This window comes from Penicillium concentricum (assembly GCF_028827145.1).
Source record: "Penicillium concentricum strain IBT 3081 chromosome Unknown utg000002l_segment0_segment0, whole genome shotgun sequence".
NCBI classification, from domain to species: domain Eukaryota; kingdom Fungi; phylum Ascomycota; class Eurotiomycetes; order Eurotiales; family Aspergillaceae; genus Penicillium; species Penicillium concentricum.
In genome coordinates this window covers 10,152,435-10,170,454 of record NW_026622755.1, presented here as the reverse complement: position 1 = coordinate 10,170,454, position 18,020 = coordinate 10,152,435, and the positions used below count along the sequence as shown (strand labels likewise).

At 49.8% G+C, this 18,020-nt stretch overlaps 6 protein-coding genes across 6 annotated transcripts; 3 read left to right on the top strand and 3 right to left on the bottom strand.

Annotated features, from left to right (window-relative positions):
* Positions 1-236: 236 nt before the first annotated feature.
* N7517_007597 (alpha/beta fold hydrolase) lies at positions 237-1,226 on the bottom strand (the record flags this gene model as incomplete). The annotated part of the gene is made up of 1 exon (XM_056725327.1): positions 237-1,226. The coding sequence occupies one exon, from the start codon at positions 1,224-1,226 to the stop codon at positions 237-239; it is 990 nt and encodes a 329-aa protein (XP_056581577.1).
* Positions 1,227-2,441: 1,215 nt separating this feature from the next.
* Positions 2,442-9,765, top strand: fma-PKS (polyketide synthase fmaB; the record flags this gene model as incomplete). Its single annotated transcript, XM_056725326.1, has 4 exons — positions 2,442-3,480; positions 3,543-8,346; positions 8,394-8,874; positions 8,929-9,765. 4 exons carry the CDS (start codon positions 2,442-2,444, stop codon positions 9,763-9,765), a joined length of 7,161 nt encoding a protein of 2,386 aa, XP_056581576.1.
* Positions 9,766-10,443: 678 nt separating this feature from the next.
* Positions 10,444-12,015, bottom strand: N7517_007595 (cytochrome P450; the record flags this gene model as incomplete). Its single annotated transcript, XM_056725325.1, has 2 exons — positions 10,444-11,223; positions 11,287-12,015. Coding segments are annotated over 2 exons (1,509 nt in total), but the record flags the coding sequence as incomplete, so codon positions are not given.
* A 475-nt stretch (positions 12,016-12,490) lies between these two features.
* On the top strand, positions 12,491-13,354 carry N7517_007594 (SDR family oxidoreductase; the record flags this gene model as incomplete). Its single annotated transcript, XM_056725324.1, has 3 exons — positions 12,491-12,527; positions 12,585-13,122; positions 13,183-13,354. 3 exons carry the CDS (start codon positions 12,491-12,493, stop codon positions 13,352-13,354), a joined length of 747 nt encoding a protein of 248 aa, XP_056581574.1.
* A 646-nt stretch (positions 13,355-14,000) lies between these two features.
* Positions 14,001-15,707, bottom strand: N7517_007593 (FAD-binding oxidoreductase; the record flags this gene model as incomplete). Its single annotated transcript, XM_056725323.1, has 1 exon — positions 14,001-15,707. The coding sequence occupies one exon, from the start codon at positions 15,705-15,707 to the stop codon at positions 14,001-14,003; it is 1,707 nt and encodes a 568-aa protein (XP_056581573.1).
* A 466-nt stretch (positions 15,708-16,173) lies between these two features.
* On the top strand, positions 16,174-18,015 carry N7517_007592 (MDR family MFS transporter; the record flags this gene model as incomplete). Its single annotated transcript, XM_056725322.1, has 5 exons — positions 16,174-16,326; positions 16,380-16,795; positions 16,888-17,330; positions 17,392-17,649; positions 17,699-18,015. The coding sequence occupies 5 exons, from the start codon at positions 16,174-16,176 to the stop codon at positions 18,013-18,015; spliced, it is 1,587 nt and encodes a 528-aa protein (XP_056581572.1).
* Positions 18,016-18,020: the final 5 nt, after the last annotated feature.

The following is an 18,020-nucleotide window of genomic DNA, read 5'->3' as shown; positions in this document are numbered from 1 at the left end:
CCTCCGGGGCCATACTATTAGATTAATATATCACCTCGGTTCCATCCCTGGATGGTTGATCATCTAGACAGTACTTATCAAGTTCTTGATTTTTGTGAATACCCTAGTGTTGTAGGGAAAGAGTAGTCCTTTCCTTTTTGGCACGTCCCGAGGTCCTTCTAAAACGTCTATAAGACTGTCATAGATCCAAAATTGATGTATATATTCTGACATATATACCTAGTGGCTACTAAATATTAACCCGCATTCCAGAAATCCTCGATAAGGCAAGTAACATCCGACACCTTCTCTCTAACAACACCATGTCCGACCTGCGGAATGACAGACACATTCTGCATCCCAACTGCAGCTAAATCCCGCACACTACACAAATCATCCAACTCTCCCAGAATACACAGATTCGGGATTCCCTTCTTCGCCGCCTCAGCAAATTCTGCATCTCGATCAAACACTCCACCATCCCGAACAATCCCCACCACACTAGCTACATGGCCACCATGCTCTCTAACCTCCCAATCCCGCACTGCCTCCGCAACAACCTCCCCCCTCTCAACCCTCTCTTTCCAATCCACAGGAACAATCAATTTCCCTCCCTCCAACCACTCAAAAACCCACTCCCGCGCCTGATCCTCCAACCCCTCCCCACCGTGCATATACCTCCTCTCCAATTCTCCCAACTGCGCCGCACGAACTAACCCCGCCGGCGCAACTAGCACTATCGACAAAACACGCTCGCTGTGCCGAGCCGTAAACGAGGCTGTCGTCGACCCTCCAAACGAGTACCCCACAAAATGCGCATCAGGCCACTCCAGTCGGTCCATAAGTGCTAAAAGCAAATCATGGAATAACTCAGACGTGTGCGCCAAAATAGGCGTGTCGCTCAATCCGTGGCCCCATAGATCAAGTAGTACGCAGTGCGCGGATGGGAAACGCGCTGATAGAGTCGTGGCTAATGGCTGGAGGCCGATTGCGGATGTCTGAACACCGTGTACGAATAGTACGCGTTGTATGGGATTGCCTGGTGCTGGTGCTGAACTTGAGATTGACACGGGAGGTAGAGAGTAATATGCTGCTCGCCCGTTTGGAGTCTCTAGGTATGATGCCTTTGGTAGGAGATTGCCGAAGGTTGAGGTGAAAAGAGCCTCGGATGGCGCTCTAATTGGCTTTTGGGTGTGACTGGGACCTTTTGTCCCTGGGCGAGGGAGTACGAGAGAATTTTGCGCCATTCTGTTAATAGACAGTTTGTAGTGTTGGGGATTTTGAAGCACGGGTCTAAGCCATATCCACTACTGCAAAGGGTTTAGCGTATTACTCTGACAAAAACAAGTACATTTGCTAACTAAATGGCTTCAAGTTTCATCCAGAGAGCTATTTCGATTTGTCTACTCCTTACTCTTAAATATATCAGCAATGTGCAATGTTGAAGAACTGGCTAATACCGGGTATCAGACATTTTTCTATATATATTTTTGATTTCTATTTCTCGAACATTCGTATCAATTGACGTATTGATTTGGAGATACAACGCACAGGACAAAATATGAGGCTGTAAATGGAATGCAAGTACAAAGTCAACCTAAGACCAACTTTCTCCTCTCAATGTGTCTTATGGATAGGCACAGCGAAAATATCCAATAGTACCCAACAGCATATTCGCGTTGATTTCCCGTCCAGTTTCTTATTTCCAGTGAATCTACCTAATGGGAAAAGGTGTCTAATTCGCTCGAACTCGCAAAATCTTCATTTTCGTTTACATAGTCCCTGCTAGCTCAATGAGCTTCGCAGCTAGGAAAGTTGTAACCACACTGTCGCCATACCAGCCGAGCATGTCGTATTACTGCAAAGAGCAAAATGTGCAAATCGCCCATCCTCAACTCTAGTGTGCGCAAGTGCTACGGCTCTATAAGCCTATCAAGGTGAAGTATGGAGTTTAGTTTAGATTGCTGACTTAGGAATTGTTTATTGAATGAAAAATAAAAAAGCCGAAATGGATTATTCCAGGGGTACTCACCCAAATCACAACAAACCCATGTCCACTTCCAAGCCCTTTTCCCCATTACGACCAATAACAATGCCAAGTAAATGCTCATAGAGAGTAACACGCATATGGTTAGCCTAATGATTATGGTGCATCGCTGATCTTGCAGGAATAGCCCCGGGGCTGACCCGGCAGCTCACGTCAGCCCACCATGCACGGTAGATATCTCATACAGACAGAGAATGTGTGGGTCGCAAACTACTTCGGCATGAACGGCCCAGATGTACACAGCCAACCATGGGAAGGTCCGGGCTTATCGCGAAGAGCTTGGGCTAGATTATGATGACAACCTCCAACATCGTAGGATCAGAAAGCCGGAGATGTATAAGAGGATGCTCAAGATGCTTGCGGGAGATGTCCAACCAAGGTTCACGCAGCCCAACATCACATCAGGAACAGCAAGATGGTCATCAATCACGCAGGAGGCGAGAACTATTCCCTCCCAGGGCCACTTCAGGAGGAGCCAGTTGCCTCCAAAGCCCCTTACCGACAAGATCCAATCGCAGTGGTTGGGCTAGCAAATCGTTTGCCGGGCCATAGCACAAATCCAAGCAAGCTATGGGAGTTCCTCGAGCGTGGAGGCGTTGCCGAAAACGAACCTCCCGCTTCGCGATGGAGCCTCAAAGGCCATTACGACGCGTCGGGAAAGCCCCATACCGTTCGAACACCGGGTGCCATGTTCGTCGAAGACATTGATCCGGCGGACTTTGATCCGGGCTTCTTCAACATATCAACTGCTGATGCCATCGCCATTGATCCACAGCAGCGACAGTTACTCGAAGTGGTCTATGAGGCGATGGAGAACGCCGGATTGTCATTGGAATCCCTCAACGGAGCCCCCTACGGCTGCTTTGTGGGATCTTATGCAGTCGATTACCAAGATATGCAAATGCGTGATCCTGAGGACCGAGTCGATGGGATGACGATCGGGGTAGGTCGCGCGATTTTGAGTAACCGCATCAGCCATTTCCTCAACCTGAGCGGAGCGAGTATGACAATCGATACCGCATGCTCGGGGAGTCTAGTCAGCGTTGATGTTGCCTGCCGATTCATTCAAACTGGCCAGGTTGAAGGCGCAATTGTGGCCGGAGCGAACCTTTACCTCAGCCCCGACCAGAATCAAGACATGGGAGCCATGCGTGCCGCCTCCTCAGCAAGCGGCCGCTGTCATACCTTTGACGCAAAAGCAGATGGCTATTGTAAAGGTGAGGCAATCAACGCCGTCATTCTTAAAAGACTCGATGCAGCACTGCGGGACGGTGACCCTATCCGCGCCATCATCCGCGGGACTGCCACAAACAGCGATGGATGGACACCAGGCATTGCCAGTCCAAATGGGGATGCTCAAGTCGCCGCCATGCGTGCCGCATTCGCTGCCGCCAGCATCACTAATATGAACGAAGTCGGATATTTGGAAGCGCACGGGACAGGTACTTTAGCAGGTAAGACTTACCAGTCCAGTCTTTTTTTTCCATCCTGAGACCTGATGCTGATACACATACAGGTGACCCAATCGAGGTCGCGGCTGCCGCTGCAGTATTCTCTCCCACCCGACCCGCCAACCAACCTCTGATAATTGGATCAATCAAGAGTAACATTGGACATTCTGAGCCTGCCGCTGGTGTATCCGGATTGATCAAAGCTGTCCTGGCGGTGGAGAAGGGTATCATCCCGGGAAATCCAACATTCATCGATCCAAACCCAAAGATTGATTTTGAGGGTCTCAAAGTCAAAGCTTCCCGTGTCGCTTTGCCCTGGCCGAAGGGTTTCACCTCTCGGGTTGCATCCGTAAATTCTTTCGGTTATGGCGGCTCCAATGCCCATGTTGTGATTCAAGATGCCGGTTCCTTCTTGGGCCAAAAGCAGACTCCACACGTGTCCTCCTTTGCCAAAGTTGAGTCTTTCTTTGACGACGACGTGGATTCGCCAAACACACGACCCCAGTTACTCACCTTTTCTGCAAATGATGATGTTTCATTGAAGAAATATATTGCGGACCTTCAGCGCCATCTCCTCGACCCCCGAGTCAAAGTCCAACCATCAGATCTGGCCCACACCTTGGCCCAGAGAAGTAGTCTCTTCACCCGTGGCTTCCTGCTCACCGACAAGTCCCAGCTGGATGATGCCTCTCTTGTAACCGGAAAAAGAAGCCCCGAGAGGCCTCGTGTTGGCTTCGTGTTCACAGGTCAGGGTGCGCAGTGGTCTCAAATGGGCAAAGGTGTGGTGGACCTATTCCCACAGGCTAAGCAGGTTCTTGAGGGCTTGGACTCGGCACTACAGAGTTTGCCCCAGGCACCTACCTGGTCATTGCTAAAAGAGCTGGTGGAACCCAGAAGCCCAGAGCATTTACGTCAACCCGAGTTCTCTCAGCCACTCGTGACTGCACTACAGCTGGTCTTGGTTGACCTTCTCAAATCCTGGGGAATTCAACCTGAAAGTGTGGTCGGCCATTCCTCCGGAGAGATTGCTGCGGCCTGCGCCGCAGGTCTCTTGACAAGCGAAGATGCGATAAAGATTGCCTTCTTCCGTGGTCAGGCCGCCAAAGAATTGGCTGGGACACAAACAGCTGAAACGGGCGTCGGAATGATGGCTGTGGGTCTAGGCGCAGAAGATGCTCTCAAATACATCGCTCCTAACTCCGACACCGTGCAAATTGCCTGCTTTAACAGCAGCTCTAGCGTGACGCTCTCTGGAAAGGTTGAACATCTCAATGAAATCAAAGACCGACTCGAACAAGATAGCCACTTTGCCCGCTTGCTACAGGTCAATCTGGCCTATCACTCCAAGTATATGGCTGAGATTGGTGACCGGTACATCTCTTTGCTACAAGCCCATTGCGGGAAACCTCCGACCGGCTCTTCCGCGGTGAAGATGTTCTCCTCCGTCCTTGGCTCGCCGATGTTAGGAGAGGCCGATCCAGAGTACTGGAAGACCAACATGGTCTCTCCGGTGCGTTTCAACGAAGCATGTAGCTCCATGCTGTCAACTGGATCAGCGGACTTCTTGATTGAACTCGGTCCCAGCGGTGCTTTAGCTGGCCCCATTTCCCAAATCAAAAAGTCACTTTCAGGCGACGCTAGCAATGCCACCTACGTTGCAGCGTCAAAGCGTGGCCCAACCTCAGCTCTCTCTCTGTTTGACGTAGCTGGTCGACTGTTTATCGCCGGCGGCCCGTTGGATCTCAGCGCAGTCAACAGAAATCCATCTGATGCTCAGAGTCCGGCCCTGATTGTTGATTTGCCAAACTACGCGTGGAATCACCAGACAAAGTACTGGTATGAGTCTGAGGCCTCAAAGGAATGGCGATATCGCCCATTCCCTCACCATGATTTGCTCGGGAGTAAGATTCTCAACTCCCCGTGGAGTGCGCCCACCTTCCGCAAAACACTCGACCTCAGTGATCTTCCGTGGCTCCTGGACCACAAGATGGGCACTGATATCGTCTTCCCTGCGTCTGGATTCTGTGCCATGGCTATTGAGGCAATCTATCAATGCACTCAGATGACCCAGCCAGTTGAGGGAGTCACTCAGGCAGATCAACTACGCTACCGACTCCGAAATGTTAGGTTCGACAAAGCGCTTGTCCTCGAGGAGGGGTTGCCAGCGAAAGTCACTCTCACACTCACCCCTCATCCTGGGACCAAGGATTCCTGGTACGACTTCCGGGTCGCCTCTTCCAAGGATGGCAACCGTATTGAACACAGTCACGGCCTTATTCGCACCGAATCACACCCAACTGAGATAGGATCCCCTTCAGATATTCGACCCCTCCAGCATCCTACCAAGGCATCAATTTGGTACAAGGCCCAAGAAGATGCAGGATACGGGTTTGGCCCATGTTTCCAAACCCACCAAGAGATTGAGTCGGTCGTTGGTCAGCGTCAGAGTCGTTCCCATGTGTCTCTCGAGTACCCACCGTCCAAATGGAGCCCTCAATCGCTGTATCCTTTGCATCCAGCTAGCATTGATGCATGCTTCCAGACCGTTACACCTGCGCTGGTTGCGGGCAAGCGCACTGTGCTGGATGCGGTGCTGGTGCCCGCCATCATTGACGACCTTGTCATCAATCCCAATGAGCAGGCTCCAAAGGTTGGTCTTGCTAATGCGACTTCAGAATACACGGGTAAAGGTCGTCGGGAAGAGAACAAGAACTACTTCGCTTCTTCCTCGGTCTACAATCCAGAGACGGGTGCTTTGGTGGTGAAACTGACTGGTCTACATTTCCACCGACTTGAAGCCAACCAGACTGTGCCTGCTCAAACTTACATTCGGTCGGCCTGGAAGCCCGATATAACTTTCCTCACGTCTGCGCAAATCCAAGAAGTTCACTTGGAACAGGCTGCAACACGCATTGAGTCCATCATCGAGCTGGCCTCGCACAAGAAACCCACATTGACTGTGCTTGAGGCAAACCTCGCCCGAGATGACGTTTCGAGCTGGTGGCTTCAGAGCCCCAATCTCGCGGAGCGGGCAGCTTGTCGCCAATATCTTTTCGCTTCATCCGATCCCAACTCCTTGGTTGCGGTGCAAGAACAGTATAAATCCGCCAAATCCGCGTCGTTTGACCTGCTCGATCTCACACGGGATGACCTCCCCCTACGGAGTGACCGGTTTGATTTAATCATTGTGAAACATGATGTACTTCACCCTGAAGTCCTGGCTACGATCTCACGCAATGTGAAAGCACTACTTGCACCAGCAGGGCACGCTTTGGTCATAGAAACCTTCCCCGTCCAGGGAAATCAAACCCTTGGTACTATTAACGGGCACACGCCAATCGAGCAGATCCCGACTATTTTGCGCGAGGCGGGCTTCCAGACTGTTGTCCCCATCCCTAGCGGGTCTGTCCAGTGGGCTTATCTCTGTCATGATTCCGAAGCTTCGACTGAAACCACCAGCCGCGCGGTTCACCTGATCCGACTAGGGCCCAAGGATCAGACCGAAAGTGTTGCTGGCCCCATTACAGACGCCCTTGCGGGTCGAGGCTGGAAGGTTGTGGAACATGGATCCTCTCTTCATGACCTACCAGTGGGAGCCACAACAATTGTTCTTGATGAACTATCCTCGCCCGTATTGACAACCGTTCAATCGGACCAGTGGGATGCCATCAAGGAGCTTGTTCTCAGCAAACGGACTCCACTTCTGTGGGTTACCAAAGGTTCTCAATTTGAAGTCACCCATCCTGACAACGCCCTGGTCCATGGGTTGTTCCGTACAATTCGTGCTGAAGATCCAAGTGTGCGCTTAACAACTCTTGACGTTGAAACTGCCGAGAGCTCGGCCACGTTTGCAGCCATTCATCATGTCCTTGACCGAGTGTGTTCATCAGAAGTCGACTCTCCCCTGGACAGCGAATATGCAGAACGTGGTGGGGTTATATATGTCAGTCGACTTTTTGCAGATGATCAGGTCAATGCAGTGCAGGCTGCCAAGGGCAATGGTGCTGAGTTGCAGGTGAAGTCTCTTCATGACCTACCCACGACTACCAGGCTGCGCGCTGAGCGTCTAGGCACATTGGATGCGCTTCACTACGGTGAAGTCGTTTCAGCAGAGCAACCTGTGCGCGATGGCTGCGTTGAAGTCGAGATTTATGCCGCAGGTTTGAACTTCAAAGACGTAGCCGTCACCATGGGCATCGTGCCTGAGAATGAGCACTTGCTGGGACTGGAAGGTGCGGGCATTGTTCGCCGCGTGGGTAGCAATGTGCAATTCAAGGTCGGCGATCGAGTTGTGGTCTTTGAGAAAGGCTGTTTCGCCAACCGCATCGAGGTGACCAAAGAACGCACCCATCTGCTCCCTGACTCTTTGTCATTTGAGGACGCTGCCAGTCTGACGGGTGTCTATCTGACCTCGCTCTACTGTCTGTATCACCTCGCTCATCTACAGAAGGGACAAAGCGTTTTGATCCACTCTGCGGCAGGTGGTATTGGTATTTCGAGCATTGAACTGGCCCAGTATAAGGGGGCAGAGATCTATGTCACTGTCGGCACAGAGGACAAGCGCAATTTCCTTCATGAAAAGTTTGGCATCCCGTACGAACGCATGTTCTCCTCACGGACTACCCAATTTTCCCGCGAGATCCTAGCAGCTACTAACGGCAAGGGCATCGATGTTATTCTTAACTCGCTGACTGGTGATCTACTGGATGAGTCCTGGCGCATCTGCGCTGACGGCGGCATTATGGTTGAAATCGGCAAGAAAGACGTTCTTGACCGAAACAAGTTGTCCATGGAGCCATTCGATCGGAACTGTTCTTTCCGTGCCCTCGACTTTTCACACAAATCAATTTCAGATGCTTTGATTGCCAAGTGAGTTATGGTGCAACTTTTACGCCGATGTTTGCTAATCTCTCTAGTCTCTTACATGAGATCTTTGTCCTGTATGATGGAGGCTATATCCATCCAGTTCATCCCATCAAATCATTCCCCTTCGACAACATACCTGCTGCTTTTGCATACATGCGAAGTGGTCGGCACATCGGGAAGATTGTTATTTCTAGCAGTGAAACCGACAAGATTGAGGTTCCGGTGCGACCTGTGGCTCCATCACTTCAGCTCAACCCCTCTGTCTCCTACCTGATCGTAGGAGGGCTGCGAGGCCTTTGCGGCAGTCTGGCAATTCATCTGGCTGCTCACGGCGCGAAGCATATCATCGCTTTGTCTCGCAGTGGCATTGCTGACGAGCGTTCTCAGTCTATTGTCAAGAGCTGTGCTGCCCTCGGATGTGCCGTTTCTGGCGCCGCAGCTGATGTTTCAGATGCCGAAGCTGTACTTAAAGTGTTCCAAACGGCCTCTGTTCCTATCGGTGGAATAATTCAAGGTGCTATGCTGCTCAGGGTAAGTTAATTCTGTCGCACTCATTGGCACTCGCTAACCATGGATATTTAACAGGATAAACCGTACGAGATCATGACAGTCAAAGAATACCATGAGACAATTTCTAGCAAGGTCCAGGGAACCTGGAACCTACACCGTGCTGCCCTGCAATTGGAGCTTCCTCTTGAGTTCTTCACGCTACTTTCGAGTATCTCGGGAGTGGTCGGCCAGAAAGGTCAAGCCAACTACGCTGCGGCCAATGCATTCCTTGACGCATTTGCATTATATCGACTAGCCCAGGGCTTACCGGCAAATTCAACAAACCTCGGTGTTATTGAAGACGTCGGTTATGTGGCGGAGCAGGGTGGTATGCAACAGCACTTTGACAAGACTCTTTGGACGGGCATCAACGAACGCACTCTGCATGAAATTCTCGAGCTCTCTATCTGGCAACAGCAGACGCCGGCTCTAAATCCGGCCAGTGCAGCACAGCTTGTCACTGGAATTGCAGTTCCTTTACCACAGGATGCCGACCTCACCCGAGATGCCCGATTCTCTCCTCTCCTCATCCAAACCGACGGAGAGACCCGCGACAGTGGTGCCGGCAACGACGCCAATAAGGCTCTACAGGCATTCTTCCTCCTGTTGAAGTCTGGTGCTGATGCGGCAGCGCTCCGCGCCACCTGTGTGGAGGCGGTCAATGAGCGGTTTACTAAGATGCTGCGTCTCACTGAGCCGATGGAGCCGGGCAAGTCACTCAGTGCGTACGGACTAGACTCTCTATCTGCAGTCGAGTTCAGAAACTGGCTGCGTAGTGAGCTGGGCGCTGAACTCTCAACACTGGAGGTGACTAGCGCGAGTTCCCTGTTTGCTCTCTGTGATAAGATCATTGGTAAACTCACCAAGTCTTGAGTTGGGGCTTTTGTTTCAGGTCATATGCTATCATTTAGAAATAAATTGTCATACTCTATTATCTTGATTGCCTTCGTGTCAATACGTTTATGGGACCTCACCCTTATATGTTAGTAGTATTGTGAGCTATATATACCCGACAACAGCAGCAAGTACGGTGTACTCAACGAGACACTGGACTTGGGGCCATGGTTTTTTGGGATGCCTTTTTGGTGTGTTGAGATGCATGATCCCATTATTATGCGGAATACATTACAACGCTAATATATCACCAATATTACATTGTTAATTGGCCTGGATATGCGGGCCACGACCAAATGTCTACTGACCACCATGATCCAATTGCCCCCTAGACTTCCCCCGTTTTTCATGTAGAGTTTCGTATATCATTCTCTGTATTCCTGTAGTCTAGAATCCAGAGATCTCGCACTTTATCATCCATTCTCTAGTATCCATACTTACTCACATGTATTCATCATAGTGCCTCAAAGACCACATCAGCTACAGCACACTGGGGCTTTCTTTCGCTCTAACAATTGATATACATTTGTTGGGGGGAAATCATAATTCGAAAAGAACGATCACCTTACAATGTAATACTTGAGTTTCATATCGTAAATTTCCAGTCAAACTAAATATCTTTATCTCATAAATTCACCTACGTAGATGCCATGCCATCTACGCTGCCATTTTAACAATCACCCGCACACCCTTACTCTCCAGCCGGGCATGGGGGACCACCCAATCGTAGTAAAATTCCACATCCTCACGAGTCGTCTCGAACAACTCAAAATCATATCGGCGAATCAAACTCGCAATCATCAGATACATTGCCGCATAAGCCAATTGCATCCCCAAACACATCCTCCCTCCACGACCAAATGCGACATTATACCTGCTCAGCTGCTTGACACCATCCGGGCCCCGTGGATTTCCCAGCCATCGCTCTGGACGATACACATCCGGATCAGGGAAGATACGCTCGTTGGTGTGCATGTGGTAAGTATCTTCCGAGACTGGCGTACCAGGCGGGATGGTATACTTGCCGTAGATGAACGGTGTGGGGGCGATCCGGGGGCTTCGTTGGACTGTACCGAATGCAATACGTAGTCCCTCTTCGATACAAGCAGTAAGATAGGGTAGTTGTTGCAGCTGGGCCCATGTAGGAATCTGCGATGGGTCGGGGATGGCAGTATGCAGCTCCTCACGTAGTTTGCGATAGATTTCCGGGTTGGCCAGAACGTGGTACGCGATTGCTGTGAGCATCTCACGCGTTGTATCAAATCCTGCCCCAACTATGCTCACCGATTCGTGTTGCAGGCGCGTTTGGGTGAGCTCCTCGGGCGGTAAAGAAGAGCTGAGCAGGACCTCGAATAGTGTCGCGTCCTCATCAGTTATTTTTTTAGGCTGCTTCTTTTCCTTGGGATCAAAAAGACGTGCAATTCGTTCATTGAGAGACTAATATTGGCATTAGTGGGACCATTATACTTTCATTAATATCGAGAAAATGTAGGGTCTCACCTGGCGGAATTCCACAACTGGCCCAAAAGACGGTATCTTCAACAATATCGACTCTGGGATCGCATTTGCTAGCGAAACCATAAAAGGAAACTGACTGTTCAAGTGGGTGGACTTCACCAGAGCATCCATGGCACCCACGAAAGGTGTTTGCCACGTAGGAGTATCAATGAAACTAGGTTCATCGCCGAAAGCCAACGACAAGATGGAATCCGCGGAGAAGCATGCAAAGACATGGTTCAAAACAAGGGGTGTTTGCTGCTTGACATTTTCCGACTCTAGACGCTTGCAGACCTTGTCGATGAGTTGCTGTAGAAAGGGGGCGCGCGCTTGAATTCGACCTTTGGTGAAGAAGGGGCTCAAGGCTGCTCGACGTTTCTTGTGTATCGCATGAGCAGCTGTCGAGAAGGCTGCAGATGGGATTCCAAATCGATTTTCAAAAACAGCTAATTTATCGAATGGAGCAGACGAGGGATAAATGGTCTCGTAAAATTCCGGATCATCGATGTGAAGTTCCCACGGGTTTATCCGCACAATGGGGCCATATTGGTCATGCAGCTCCTTGATATGTCTGGTAAACATGCCCCCTCCACGATACCACATCTCGTAGTATGTCTCGTACCATTGCGTTGCGGCGGCCAATTTAGGACCGGGGAAATGGCGTAGTGGACTGAGATACACCCGATAGACGACAAGACCCAGTAGATAAAGTCCGCCAGCGATGGCTGCATAACTAAAGGGGAAAAGCAAAGATATCGTCATAGTTTGTAATCAATGGATTGGTAGAGTAAACAGTCTAGGATACTGCATTATATCTATCTTAGCTGTTCATAATCTTACATTATGTTCTAGATGATTTACTAACATAGTTGACGATCTAACGTCGCGATGTTTGATTGGTGGGTGTCATGCATTAGCGTGCTTATCTTGCAGATGACCTTGCATTAGCGCCATTCCTATTATCCGTATGAGATTCCTGTCATCTCTCGATCAAAGAATGATTACATCCTAGAGATGACCAATATGCTTGGATAATTTTCTCGAGGTTGCATCCATATTACCAATGCTCGCAAATCAGAGTGAGTAATACAAATCCAAGTTCAAGTTATTTATATGTAGTCACTCTGGAGAGCAAGAGGATATATATCTCAACGAACATTGTCTACATACTCCAGTTTATCTCAAACATAAACACACAAAGCACATCATGTCTACTACTATCTTGATCTCCGGTGCCAACAAAGGTAGGCCAAATCCGCAAATTGACTCTATCTATACTTTCAATGTACTAATTCTCCCAGGAATTGGCCGTGGACTTGTCTCCAAGTACCTGGCTCGCGATGATGTGACTGTGATCGCAGCCGTCCGCAACCCAACCTCCTCGGAGGCAACCTCTCTCTCTGAGTTTCCCACTGGAAAGAATACTCGATTGATTATTGTCAAGATCGACGCCAGCTCCGACACCGACGCTAAGGCTGCAGTGGAGACATTGCCTAGCCAGGGCGTGTCCGCTCTAGACATCGTTATCGCCAATGCGGGAGTCTTCGACACAGCCGCTTTCACCACCGTTGCCGAGTCTAGTATTGCACAGATCCAAACTCACCTAGATGTGAACACTGTCGGCCCTGTTCGCCTCTTCCAGGCTACACTTCCTCTCCTTGAGAAGTCTTCGTCTGCTCGCTTCGTCCTCAGCAGCAGCTTCATGGGAACGATTGGAGGAATCAAAGACATCCCGCTCAAGATTGCGCCATACGGTGCTAGTAAGGCGGCAGCAAACTTCTTTGTCCGGAAAATCAACTTTGAGCATGACAATATTGCGACCTTGGCTATCCACCCTGGGTATGTAGCCTTTATTAACTCCTTTTCTTGTGTTGAGCATTGATTAATATTTTCCTATAGCGCCGTCAAAACCGATGCTGGAAATGAAGCTGCCAGAGCTGCTGGATACCCCAGCGCTTTCGTTGAAGTTGAGGACAGCGTGAATGCAATTGTCGCCAAGATCGATGGCTTGACCAAGGAGAATGGAGCGGGAGAGTTCTGGAACATTGATGACACCATCATCGGCTGGTAGATACCAGACATTGCATATAGACAGGTGGTTGAAATGGGTGCTAGTGTCGGGCCAGCTAGTTCAGAGAACTTGCCTCTTCCTCCTATGAACAACTCTCTTTCCTGTCTCTTTAACCATTTCGCCTTGTGGGCTTAACACAGAGTTATATAGAAACATTCAAATGGTCTACAATACACAATGAGATATCAGAAAGTGAAAGGAGCCTTGCTTCTTCCGTTCCAATTATATACTCTCGGCTGCGGTACGAGTTAGAGCTTGAACTAGTCTAGTTCTTTTGATTCTACAAGAGTACAGTGTTATGTGTTGGATATCAGACCGTCCCCGGATCGTCTTCGGACCGTGTTTTGACTTGGTTGTCAGACTGAGCGTTTGCTTGATTGACAGGGTATAAAGAACCTTGTCTCTGCTAGAATGAACTACAAGGATTCTTCTTCCTTTCCTTCCCTGATGCCAGTATCCGTAACATTATGATCATGATATAGTTCTATATTTCTGTGCTAAACAAACTACAAAGCGAACTACTTGCTCCGAATTTTGTAGGGATGGAAGTAAATTCTCATACATTGATGGGCCAAGAATTTGCTAATAATACACATTGAAATCGGCTAGTCAATCATCCCCCGTAAGTTACTAATCCCTACTTATTTCAAGACACCCGACATAATGCACCGTTTTTCTCCGCCCACTGGTCAGCTCCAACGCTTAATGGAGCATAGAAGATGCCCTGAGGGTCCCAAGTCCGCTGAATGCTGTTGAGTCGATCCCAATTATCCCCGAAGAAAGCTTTTTGCCAGTCTTTCTGACGGTAATTGGCCTCATTGCGGTATGTGCCACTACCAGGAGTCAATTCCTCAAGTGTAGGGATGATTTCGTTTGTGAGGCGGTCGGATCGGGCATCCATCTCCGTCCGGGAGCTCCAGTCCCATGTCGAATAGACAAGGAAGTGCGCAATGGAATCGCGCCAGGCCGGGTGAACCGATCTATCGGTAGTACTGGTCTGATTGACATTGAAAAGCTCGACGGCGACGGTGTATGTTTGGTTTGGAGTGATGGATTTAAGCAAATCTTGTAATCCTTGCGTGCTTTCGACCGACTGGAAAAATTCCCTCGGAAGCAGGCGGCTTCCAACCAAGTGGGCGACTGGGTAGATACCATTTGGCAGTGGCCCGAAATAGCGCGAGAAGAAGTCAAAGTATGAGGGATCAGTCTGCGCTGTGAGGGAGTACGCGATTCCTGTTTGGTTCAGGTGGCCGGTTATATAGGACAGCTGTGTATTCAACACCGATTCGGTCACACTCGGGGCTGCAATAATGACCTGGAAGGTCGTGTTGGTGATCTGAGAAAGCAAAAACGAGCCCGTATCCACGAGCGGTGTGGCACCGGTGAGGAAGACCGAAATAGAGTCCCAGAAGGCGTTGGCAGAGGGTGCAGCATCCAGTTCGAACACCAACGAAGCTCCCGCGGTTGGGGCATCAACAAAAACTCGGGAGGTCATGGACACCACCACACCGAATGTGCCTCCAGCACCACCAGCCAGTGCCCAAAAGAGATCGGCGTTCTTGGTCGGCGACGCATGCACGAGGTTGCCATTGGCAGTCACTACCTCCCATTCCAGGACATTGTCGGCCCCTAAGCCGTTGACCGAGCTGAGAGCACCGAGTCCGCCTCCTTGGGTAAAACCACCGGCCAGACCGACAGTCGGACAGCTGCCGCCCATCGCTCGGTAGCCATTTTCATGAGCTGCTGTATACGCTGCCGCGGCCTGAACTCCTGCCCCAATTCGCATAGCTGGTCCATTGTAGGCTGGGCTTTGGAAGTCCTTGAGGACGGTGATCTCGTCGAGATTGTGTGTCCAAAGACCTAAGGCGCCGGCAGAGGTGCTGCGACCAAGGAAGTCATGTCCGGTGTTCTTGATGACTAGTCGCAAATTGTTACGTGCAGCGAAGCGTACTGCCTTCTGTACATGGGCCGTTGTCGTCGCATTGACGCTGTACTGAACGAGATTCCCGAGGTGACAGGGGTCGGACCGGGGATGGAAAGGGTCGCATGTACCATTTTGGAATACAGGCATCATGATTGAAGAAGGATTGTTTGCATGAATGGGGGCGTAGTCCCATTCATCTGCCAAAGTCGAGCATTCCGTTCCATTGTAGCTGGGGTCGTGGCATGGGCTTCCAAGTGGTACTGTGGTGATCAAGTGCCCGTCAAGTGTTTTGTTGAAAGATTTCCAGTCGGTAAGTGCAGGCCAACAGGTATCTTTCACGGTACATTTGCAATGAAGGTTGCCCTGCAAGGGGGTTGCCTCAACTCCCAGAAGAGCGAGCGACAGGAAAATGACGTTGGAAGCCCACATTGTGACGGAATGTCGATAAGCGTAGGTACATGATTTTCAACCTCGGACATGCTTTATACGGAAACATAGTCCAACCCCTTGAGGTCAACGGCCCCCAAACCAAATGCTGAGGATACGAAAGATGAAAGATTACTCCTAACCTGGCGTCATCTTCGGGGGTCTGGAGTGTGGAGTATAGTCATCTGCAGAGTAATCCTCGGGGGCTGCCCTAATGCCGGGTAATCAGACACACCTATTTAGGTTAAGGTAAGATTCACCTTATGCAGGGGCACTGAGGAATATTTATCTTTCTTGATTGGAAATCAAATATTTGGCTGAGAAATCCATACATGGCTGACACTTGCACTAGAATCGACCAGGGGTGTTAGCTGAAATAACATGGAAGTACTAAAAACCGCCCCCAATCCTAAATCTGTGATTAATTTCTACAAATTTTGAGAGAAAGATCTCCCATTATTAGTCCACTATGGTGAAATCCGACGAGAGTTCAAATGAGAGTTCAACGAGCGAGAAGGTCCCGACTATTGTGCAGGATGAGCTAGATTATCCCTCCGGCGTTCGTTTGGCTGTCATTATAGTGGCCTTAGTGCTTACAATGTTTATGGTGGCTTTGGATATGGTCAGAAAACTGGAGCCTTCCCTGAGTGATTTACACTAACTCTGAAAAGATAGACTATTGTCGCGACTGCAATTCCACGTATTACAGATGAATTTCACAGCCTTGACCAAGTGGGCTGGTACGGTTCCGCTTTCTTCCTGACATTGGCCACTTTCCAATCAACGTGGGGCAAACTATACAAGTTCTGGGATTTGAAGCTCGCCTTTCTCGCAGCAGGAAGTCTCTTTGAGATTGGTAGTCTGATCTGTGGTGTTGCTCCCAATAGTACAGCTTTGATAGTGGGTCGTGCTATTGCGGGCTGGGGCGCTGCAGGCCTCGTTGGGGGCTGCTACACTGTGATTGCATTTGTGGCACCACCTTCCAAGGCGCCAAAATATACTGGACTAATTGGTACTTCCTATGCTACAGCCAGTGTGGCCGGCCCATTACTTGGAGGAGCATTTACTGATGGCGCTACTTGGCGATGGTGGTAAGCCGGCCTAGCCCGTTATACGCCATATACCTGCATGATCAGCTAATTCGGGCCGCGGCATAGCTTTTACATCAATCTACCTATCGGAGGCATTTCACTCGCAATTCTGGCCTTTTTTTTCGTCCTCCGGCCCATGCACGGCCCGTTGCTGCGCCCTTGCGAGAAAAACTCCGACAGCTTGACCTGCTCGGGGCAGCATTGACCATCGGCGCTCTTGTCTGCTTTCTACTGGTCATGCAATGGGGCGGTATTACTATGCCATGGAGCTCTGCAAATATTATTGGCCTTCTAGTGGGCTTCGGTCTATTGACTCTAGCTTTTGTGGCTAGCCAAATGCTCCAAGGAGAGCGAGCAGCCTTAGCTCCACGTCTCATACGCTCTCGGGTGGTGTATGGTGTGTGCGTCTTTGTTTTTTTCCAGTCTGGGGCCAACTTTCTTTTCACGTATTACCTCCCGATCTACTTTCAGGCTATTGGTGGAATGAGCGCAGCGGCCAGTGGTGTACGGAACTTACCATTTATCGTGCTTTCCGGTGAGTTCAGTGTTCTTCACATTATTTCCTGCATTGGATCACATCCTAATCGAGATCGCAGCTGTATTTGCTGCAATAGCTGGTATTGCTATTACACGCTTTGGATACTTCACAGCTTTTCTAGCTCTTGGCAGTGCTGTGTTTCTGATAGGCTCCGGGCTTATCTATACACTTGAAATCGGCAGCTCTTCTTCAAAGTACCTCGGATATCAGGTGCTCTTAGGTCTGGGACAGGGATTGGCTATTCAAATTCCGGTCATTGTTGGACAGGCCTTCTCCATGATGGAAGACATTGCATCTGTAACTGCGATTGTTTTGTGTAAGTTTTCACTCTGAAGTCCGCTGAGTATTATTGACGTTGGATTCAGTTTTCCAAATGATGGGAGGAGCGGTATTTATATCAGCCGCTGAGTCTGTATTTTCTAACCAATTGCTACCTGCCCTTGCAGTGTATGCTCCGACTGTCGATGCTGCACGAGTGCTTTCCATCGGCGCTACTGGACTGCGCAGCGAATTCTCAGCGGATATATTACCCGGTATTCTTCAAGCCTACATGGTAGCTCTTCAAGATGTATTCCTTTTTGGGACAGTGACTGCCGCGTGTGCGTTCTTAGCCAGCTGGTTGGCACCTTTCCGAAGCATTTTACGTGGAAACCAACTGTCCACGGCGATGATCGCAGCATGAAAAAA